Source organism: Syngnathoides biaculeatus, chromosome 17 (assembly GCF_019802595.1).
Source record: "Syngnathoides biaculeatus isolate LvHL_M chromosome 17, ASM1980259v1, whole genome shotgun sequence".
Classification (NCBI taxonomy): Eukaryota; Metazoa; Chordata; class Actinopteri; order Syngnathiformes; family Syngnathidae; genus Syngnathoides; species Syngnathoides biaculeatus.
In genome coordinates this window covers 16,916,736-16,926,534 of record NC_084656.1, presented here as the reverse complement: position 1 = coordinate 16,926,534, position 9,799 = coordinate 16,916,736, and the positions used below count along the sequence as shown (strand labels likewise).

General features: G+C 42.2%; 1 protein-coding gene and 1 long non-coding RNA gene across 6 annotated transcripts in view; one reads left to right on the top strand and one right to left on the bottom strand.

Moving 5' to 3' along the window:
* The first annotated feature begins 3,816 nt into the window (after positions 1 to 3,816).
* LOC133490447 (RIMS-binding protein 2-like) overlaps positions 3,817 to 9,799 on the top strand; it is a 39,392-nt gene continuing 33,409 nt past the window's right edge. The window contains exons 1-2 of the mRNA XM_061800530.1: positions 3,817 to 3,871; positions 8,184 to 8,270. Coding sequence (XP_061656514.1) covers positions 8,187 to 8,270 — 84 coding nt within the window. The 5' untranslated portion in view covers positions 3,817 to 3,871; positions 8,184 to 8,186. The remainder of the gene's footprint in view (positions 3,872 to 8,183; positions 8,271 to 9,799) is intronic.
* The window catches only part of LOC133490449 (uncharacterized), a 27,556-nt gene continuing 26,591 nt past the window's right edge, over positions 8,835 to 9,799 (bottom strand). For all 5 annotated transcript variants that reach the window (XR_009792215.1, XR_009792213.1, XR_009792216.1 and 2 more), the window contains one exon: positions 8,835 to 9,799. This exon is cut by the window's right edge and continues 877 nt beyond it. This is a non-coding gene — a long non-coding RNA (uncharacterized LOC133490449).

Here is a 9,799-nt window from a genome sequence, read left to right as displayed (position 1 = left end):
TCAACTACACTGGTGTTTTTTACAAAGGGGTCGGACTTGACATCCATCCAAGAGCTCGTGCTTGTGTGCTGGTTCCACAAAAAAAGGGTCCATCTGTGCAGCGACAAGGTGGACACACACACACACACACACACACACGAAAAAGAAAGCAGGACCAGCATCCTGCCAAATTGACAGATTGCATAAATGGAGAGTGCGGACAATCCCTCTGACCCTTGGTGATAAACTGATTTGGCACATTTCACATAGCAATTAGACAAAACAGTTTTTATTTCTATCCAAATATGGACAACATTAGGGTGTAAATGGAAGTTTTGCATTCTTGTCTTGCTTCCACTAACTTAATCCACATTATCATATCCACACCATTACTCCATTTTGGTATGACGGTCACCTCTGCAATGTACCGTAATTCCCGGTTTACAGAGTTTACTGGTTATAAGCATCACCGAGTACATTTGTGAAGGAAATACCATTTGGTACACACGTACGCCACAGCTGTGTAAAAGCCGCAAGTGCCCACATTGAAACCCGCATTGAAACACGAGATATTTACAAAGAAAGATGGTACACAGAAAGAGTTTAACACTCGCATGGCACTAACGCTAGTGCAGGGCTGAACAACCTTTTTGAGGCTGAGGGCTACTTCGTGAGCACCGTTCGTATGAAGGGCTACGTGACCTGTTTGCGGCAAATTTCAGACTAATAAAATATTTTTGTTTTAATTTATTGTAGTAAATGACATTACAGGTATTTTAAAATTTTAATTCATGTAAGCAAGTCAGATTCAGAATTTAAAGCACAAATAATAGCAACAATTTGTGGCCTCTGGTATTTTTAGAACATACCTCGCGGGTGCCTTACATGGTCCTCACGGGCTACAATTCGCCAGCGGGCACTGCGTTGGTGACCTCTTCGCTAGTGCCAACGCTAGCGTGGTGCTAGCATTAGCGTTAGTGCTGACGCTAACAGGGCCGGTTAAAATATAACTTACCAGTAAATATCACTGAGACGCGCCACAAACACCAACCACAAACTAGCACAGCGCTAACACTAGTGCAGCGCTAACAGGGCCTGTAAAACTTCCTCAGCACATATATTCCACCACTCTCATTCTTACCTTTCCGCTCGAGTGCCCCCTTTCGGACATTAGAAAAAATTCACCAATTAGCTGTGTCACCGCATAAACCGTATTATTATTATTATTATTATAGTATTTGCCAGCCATTTGCAGGGCACACAGACACACAACACTTCACACTCACATTGCACAAGTTTGTCTTCAATTAAGCTAAGAAATATGTTTTTGGAATGTAGTCGGCAACGAAAGTATGCAGAAAAAAACCTTCGAAACCATGGGAAGAAAATGCAAACAAACTATACACAGGAAGGCCAGAACAGATATTCGAACCCCGATCCCAAAGTTGTGAGGCAGACATCCTAAACACTTGCATACAATGCTGCTTAACCCCAGTAAATGTAGTCACTACAGTTCACATAATGGCTACACTGTTTCAACAAGTTAGTTAACAAGTCTTGATGCGTGTAATACTATTTTATACAAAGAAGTAGTATTGAAAATGTTTGCGTGTCGAATGAGTTGAACAGCTCAAATAATTAAAGTACGTTTTATTATGCCTTTTAAAAAGAATTTCCCAGAACTCGAATGAGATAACTTTGAAGACCTCTCGAGCAAATTCTCCCCCGCGCGTTCTGTGCACTCCGTTATCTGACGCGGGCTCGCGCCGCGCCGCGCCGCTTTAATTAACGAGCTGATTGGCATACATTGTGGGGACGGATCCTGCGAGGCCACATTTGTAGAAAACATCGTGGCTCAAGGCGCCTGGCTGATGAAGGCGGGCGGACGGAACGCCCGTGTCAGCAGCGCGCGCTCATCAAGGCTAAAACGCAAATGTGCTGATGAATCCCTGCGCCGACTGTGAACCCCCGATCGAGCCCGCAGTCAAAAGTTGAAGCTGCCTCCCTTAATAATCGCAACAATTGGCTCTTTGGCGGGGACGGACGGCGTATTAATCACGTTGCTCGTTCTCGGTTGAATCGGTACAATGAGAGAGGGAAGGTGCGTTACGCAACGAGGAACCGAAAAGAGAAAATTCCACATTTCTTAAACATTGTTATTATTATCGGTTATCATATTTTACTGTCTCACGTCATTGGATAAAAATGGCGAGAGCGTCTTACTTGCCAAATAGTGAGCTTGCGTTCACTCTCGACTGTTTTGCCCCCATTTGTTAAACATCAATGGCAGTACCCCATTCATATTTCTCACACTTAATTAGGCACCCTTTTGCAAATTAAATTTTTATGTACGCATTACTTTGAACTAGCCAACTGTTAAATTGTATTATGCCCATGTACATGTTTAATAATGATTTGAAAAGATGTATCATAACCTGTTTACAAACCCCTCATCAGGGTACCTTTTTTTTGTAAAGTGATGCTTTTATAAATGTCAGTAGTCACCGCCAAACCCTCCAAACACACAAAAGTACCATATTTAGTCAAGTATCTGAATTATTCGTCAATAATATCGTATTCATAAGGCCTCTACACGGGTACCCATATTGTAAAGTGGTTCCCTTAGTAATCTAAAAAAAAAATTCATTTATAAACCCTTTCGAGAGCGCCCTTATTGAGGATTGGTAGCATTATTAATGTCAGTAGTTGCCAGTTTATAGACAATTTATAAGGGCACCTATATTGTAAAGTTAGAGAAATTTCGAAGAACCTGAAAAGTAAATTCAGGAATTTGTGTATGAATACATTATACATGTTTGAACATAGTGGCGGCATGGTGGACCAGCGTTGACCTCACAGTTCTGAGGACCTGTGTTCGATTCCAGCCCCGCCTTTATGGAGTTTACATGTTCTCCCTGTGCCTGTGTGTGTTTTCTCCGGGCACTCCGGTTTCCTCCCACATCCCAAAAAACATGCATCATTAATTGGACACTCCCCGCAACCCTCGTGAGGATAAGTGGCAAAGAAAATGGATGGATGAATGGATGTTTGAGCATAATTGCTGATAACATAGAAAGACTGAGAAAAATGTAGTGCTCAACTGTGCAGATAACAGCATTACCCATTTTTGCATCATTTTACAGAACATGCAAATTCCACACAGGCTGGGCCGGGATTGAACCCGGGAACTCAGAATTCTGAGGCCGACGCTCTGCAGCTGCGCCACCGTGCTGCTTCTCAGTGGTGTGCCAAATTTAAAACGCATCAATTTTCACTTTTCACGGGCTTAAATATCTGTAGCATCCTAAAAAACTCTATCAGGGTACCCCTGTTTTAAAGTGGTCCAATTTATTACTATAATAACCCATTTATAAAGCCTTTATAAGGTCACCTTATAGTAAAGTAGTACAATTATTAATAGCAACGGTAACTTATTTAATTAATGTTAGGCTAACCTATTTAGGAACTCAGCGTAATGGTGCCTTTGCTGGAAAGTGAACTAATTGTTAATTTAAATTAATTGAATATTTATGACACTCTATAAGAGTACCTTTATTATAAAGTGTTACCATTAATATTAATACTAAAGTATAATTTTAAAAGTGATACCATTATTTCTCTTAAGGATGTGAAAATTTTTTTTCGACCTTTTGATTGACATATTTCAATTCTGCTTGTGCATTTTACTTGTTGCTGGTGCCTCCAAGGCTTTTACAATCAGTGTTGCTCACCTTGAATTTTTCATTTTATTTCAATTTTTTTCATGTAGGTACAGTCCGACTTCAATCAGCTGAAAGAGACTCTTGCCGTGGTGAGCCAGGAGAGGGACTCGGCCCAGGAGCAGCGCAGCCAGCTTCAAGGCAAAGTCGAGAACCTGGAACAGGTTCTAAAGGTGAGGCGCTCGCAGATATTGTAACTTGGGCGGTTTCATAGAACACAGTAGATTGGAACACCCAGATATTCCATCCATCCATCCATCGTCTTTGCCGGTTATCCTCACGAGGGTCGCGGGGAGTGCTGGAGCCTATCCCAGCTGTCAATGGGCAGGAGGCAGGGTACACCCCAAACTGGTTGCCAGCCAATCGCAGGGCACATGGAGACAAACTCACAATCACACCTAGGGGCAATTTAGAGTGGGAGGGAAGCCACACAGCCACGGGGAGAACATGCAAACTCCACACAGGCGAGTCTGGGATTGAACCCGGGACCTCAGAACTGTGATGCCAACGCTTTACCAGCCAAGCCCACCGTGCCGCCCACTCAGATATTTGAGATATTAAATGGCACTGTCCACGGCATGCATGTTGCTCAGCTGGGACTGGCTCCAGCACTCCCGCGACCCTCGTGAGGATAAGCGGCTAACAAAATGAATGGATGGATAAATATTGATACGATAATCTGGGGTACTTTCCTCCAATTTTATAACAAAAGGTAAACACTTTATAGAAGTGGATCAAAGAATCAACTGTAAAATCGTTCCATCAGAGGACACTTATTTATAGACGATATCTGTATTAACGAGTATTATGTGAATGTAATTTATCTTTATGCAAACGAGGCCATGAATAGACACCAGTTTTCAAAGGTGAGCTTGTTTCTTCGGGCTGTTCTGGCCAGCCCATATCAGAAAGACACTTCTTCACCCTCGCCGCGAGAAGCAAGCTCATTACAAATCCTCGCCGCCCTGCGACATTTATCGATTTTCTGTTTACCAGGATATTATAGAGAGGAATGTGGCAGGGGGGGGCAAAACAAAGAAAAATAACGGACCTGCTGTCTGGTAGCTTTGTCAGTTTCTCGCTGTGTATTGATTTTAAAGATAAAAATGACTGTTTGGAGGAAACTGCTCAGGCCAATTAGAATGGACAAACAGAGGAAACACAGCGTGATCGAAACAGCAACATTTTTCTCAAGTGAGTCATGGGCGAGAAGATGTGGCATTAAAAAAAAAAATAAGAGTTTGCGTTATAATATATAATAAAATTAATAGAGCTCGTGCACCTACGTAACTGAAAACATGTGACTGGCCATATTGACGCTCAAGCAAAGCATTATTCAATGCTAAGTCGGTTGGAGACGACACGAAAATATGTCTCCCAGAGTTTTCTCCGATACCGTTAAACATTTAGAAAGTGATCATAAACGAAGGTATGTGGAAAAATGAGAGATACTTGGCATACAGGACCAATATTTAATGCCGAAGTCGATATTTTCGCCGAAAAGAAATTGGACCGTTAACCCGCTTCTGCTTGTCTTGGACAACTGGATCTACACATGGATCTGGTGAGTAAGTCGTCGAGTTTGAAAGGGTAGAAAAATCTCAACGCATACAAATTCTTCGTTGCTGGATCTGTTGTCAATCAAGAATAAATCCCATATAGTGATGGAGCCACTCATATTTTTTCAATACAAATACCAATATTTAAAAAATGTCCTCTGGTTTTACACAAACTTGCATTCATTAACTATGATTGGAAAAAAAAAAGACATCGAGTTGACTCCTCCGTACACAGCCACACGTTAAAGTGCGGTAAACCTCTCAGTGACAGACATTTTTAAAAAAATATGTGTTGTTCTCAAAGGAGTCCAATGTGCATTAAAAATAAATAAATGAAATTGCTGGCTTCAGCCCCCGTACACTGAAGCGTGTTGCGGCTACACGTTAACCTACATAAACATCTCTGTTACCGACGATTTATTTTCTTTTTTAAAATACGCATTGGACTCATTCGAGAACAATGCATATTAAAAAAATAAAAAACATCTGTCGAGGAGAGGTTTACCGAAGTTTAACGTGTGGCCGCAACACGCTTCCGTGTACATTGGAGACGACTCCTTGTCGTTTTTTTTTTTTTTCTTTCAGTGATCTCAATTGAGCCACCTTGGCATTAAATATAGTATACTTATATATGAATACTATATATATATATAATTATTATTATATATAATATAAATACTTCTTGGGAATTTGAGATTGATAAGAATAATTCCTACTTGAAATGAAGCGATCGTACACAGGCGTGTGTGTATTTTGGTTGTGCACCATCCATCACGTTCAATTGGCGAATTTTTCAGGTGGTATTCAATGGAATGACCTCTTTGAATATTTGTCTCGTCTGTTGTAATAAACCAACAGCACAACAGGTCTCGGGCATTGTGAATATTCTGCACCGGTTCAATGTCCCCCACACTGTGGAGCAGCTCTGTTTGACCGGCAATATGGCGCCGTGAAAATGGTGACGTCACCTGCACGAGCTCTATACTCAGCCGGCCTCATATTTTGCTCCTGTTTGTGCAGAAATCTGTTCAGAAATTGCAGTGCAATTCGGTAGCGTGGACATTTTCGGAACACTTGCGGATAAGAAGGAAGCGCTCAGCCGCGCACGCTAATGCTAATGGTCTCATTGTACGGTCTTGTATTGTCGCAGCTCGTTGGACCGCGTTGCCTTCCCGGCAGTCCAATAACCATATGTCGTTCCGTTTACTGAAACAGAAAAGAGTGATTTTCCCACATTAGGCCAAACGCGATTTACTTTGCTCTTTTGTGTCACGTCCTTCCTTCTCGGAAGACCCGGCGACAGAAAAGCTGCCGCTTTGAATCAAAACCTCAAGTGCCAGCACCGTTAATCGATGAACGGAGCATCTGCTTCTTCTCAAGATGCGTGTTCATCAATGCAATAAGAGCAATGGGCTCCACGGTGAGATCATGCAGGTGGTCAAATGAAATTAACGTTTTCTCTAAGGCTCCCGAGACAGGCTCTCGGCAGGCCGGCGCGGTTGAAACTCGGAGCTTCACCGTGATTATGCAAAGCGGCGGCTCCCTGCTTTAGTTTAGGACACCTCCAAGCTGCTCGGAGAGCCAAAGAAGCTTTTGGAGAAAGAGAGAGACAAAAAAAAGATGACCTATCCAGCTTGTGTTGCCTTCTTTCCTTCTTAAGCAGAAAGAAACACTTTGCTGTCTTGACTAGCAAGTAACCCAAATATGTTGAGTCTTAACTAGCTTGCAAGCATACAAATTTTAGTAAAACTTCAAGCATTAAATCCAACAGGGTATTCTAATCGAAATGCTCGATTGTGCTTGTGTGGATGAGATGCAGTATATACAGTGAGGAAAATAAGTATTTGAACACCTTGCTATATTGCAAGTTCTCCCACTGAGAAATCATGGAGGGGTCTGAAATTTGCATCATGGGTGCATGTCTATTGTGAGAGAGATAATCTAAATGGAAAAATCTAGAAATCACATCGTATGATTCGTTAACGATTTATTTGTGTGATACAGCTGCAAATAAGTATTTGAACACCTGAGAAAACCAATGTTAATACCTGTATTTGGTACACTAGTCTTTGTTTGCAATTGCAGGAGGGATTTTGGCCCACTCCTCCACACAGATCTTCTCTAGATCAGACAGGTTTCTGGGCTGTTGCTGAGAAACACAGACTTTCAGCCCCCTCCAAAGATTTTCTATTGGATTTAGGTCTGGAGACTGGCTAGGCCACGCCAGAACCTTGATATGCTTCTTACGGAACCACTCCTTGGTTTTACTGGCCGTGTGCTTTGGGTCATTGTCATGTTGAAAGACCCAGCCACGACCCATATTCAACGCGCTGACTTAGCGAAAGAGGTTGTTCCCCAAAATCTCACAATGCACGGCCGCGGTCATCCTCTATTTAATACAGTGCAGTCGTCCTGTCCCATGTGCAGAAAAACACCCATAAAGCATGATGCTACCACACCCCTTCTTCACAGTAGGGATGGTGTTCTCGGGATGGAACTCATCCTTCGTCTTTTTCTAAACACGGTTCGTGGAGTTCTGACCAAAAAGTTCCATTTTGGTCTCGTCTGACCACAAAACCTTCACCCATGACTCCTCTGTATTATCTTTGAAACGGTGGTCCCAGCTCTTTTCAGATCATTGACCAAGTCCTGTCGTGTAGTCCTGGGTATCTCTCTCACAGTGGACATGCACCTCCGATGAAAATTCCAGACCCTTCCATGATTGATAAGTGGGAGAACTTGCCATATAGCACGGTGTTCAAATACTTATTTTCTTCACCGTATGATTTTTGTGACCCTCAACATGACAAGCAGGATCGAGAATGAATGGATGGAATCTTGAGGTTCATTTTCCACTCCAGAAAATAAGATCTTTGTGCATCTTCGCCACTTCATCAGACATCGTAGCTTGTCCGTGTCTCCACAGCATATGCGCGAGACTGTCGAGGTGAAGCATGAGCAGCCTTGGGCGGCCCTTCAAACCGAGCAGAAGGCCATCCAGCAATTGCAAAAGGTATGGAAAATAAACGAGAAACTATTGTGGAATCCTACTTTTGCGAGATTTGTTCTTCTGCTTTTTACTACGTATATATATATTTTTTTTTAAATCTCTGGAAATAAAGCATGCATGCACACGAGGTGCAGCTACTCTGTGATGGTGCTTATTGGTCCTACTACACTATTTTAAGAGCTATAACTGTATGTTAGTGATAAGTCCCCTGGAAGGAACATCCAGGCTTGTTGCTGTGTTTTTTGTTGCACTTTTGTGTTGCTAAAAATGTCCTTTTTGTTGTTAAATTTACACTCTTTTTAAGCTCTTTTTTCCCCTGTAGCCAATGGACTTTTTCTAGAGGTGTGTTGTCTGATATCTTTTGAGATATCAAAAGAATCATATTCTCCTGGTGATCGATTGCCAAGATGAGCAGCATGTAGTACTCTCGGGATATTGATTCTTGTATCTTTTACACAGCTCTAGTGTGCCCTATTGTTTATTTACACATTATAGAAATGTAAAAAAAAAGGCTCAGACATAAATATGAATAGTTTGTGAATCACACTTTAATTTGGAGGTGTTCAATGTAATTAAACAGCTATCACATGATTCTGCTTATATGTGCTGTGCATTGTGAAAACAATGATAAGTTTATCCACTTATGGCACGTAGAATCATAGTGTACAGTAACTTAAAGGTCCACTGGCATGAAATGCATATTTAGTATGTTATTAATGAAAAAAAGGCTGCCGGAATGGACCCATCCTTTTTTTTCACCACACAACATTTTGACGTATATGGCTTTTTCTCACTCCCGCCATGAAAATCCTTTCGAGGGATTTGTTTTGGAGAAGCAGGAAGTGATGTTAGTAGCAGACCCCCACTCAGTCGGTCTCCTATGTTTCTCCTAGTTTTACCTGCTGGAAGGTAGCTCATTGTTCCTTTGTGTTGGCCAAAATGCCGGCTCGTTGTATTGCTAGATATTATTCGAACACTTGGGAGGATGGATTCTTTTCCAAAAAGACCTGGTTCGTTGTGAAAAATGGATTGCACGGTGCAAAGGACGAGAGCTTTGTGGGTTCCAAATGACAGGTAGGTGTGTATAACGCTAGTTAAAAAAACAGTAGTTGGGGTAGGGGATGTAATCCTCTCAGAATGTAACAAAAGATCCACGTATGTAAGTCAGGGGTGCTAAATGTGTCGATGTACCCATTGGCCGGGTGGCTCATAAATATTGTCTGGGAGTCTGTTGTAAGTTAGAAGTGATCCGCATATCATCTAAATATGGCTCGAAACGAAACGATAGAGTATATATTGCCCCGGTCACGAAACTCGATTGTGTCTGCGGCGGACAGCTTCGGTGGCGCCTCATCCGCGCTGGACGGCTTCGGCCGGGCTGGCTCATACATACTGTCGGGGAGTCTGTTGTTAGTTAGAAGTGATCCACACATCATCTAAATATGGCTCGAAACGATGGAGTAATATTGCCCCGGTCACTTCACTCGATTGTGAGACATTCCCTTCTTTGAAAAGAGCTTCCGTGTCCCATA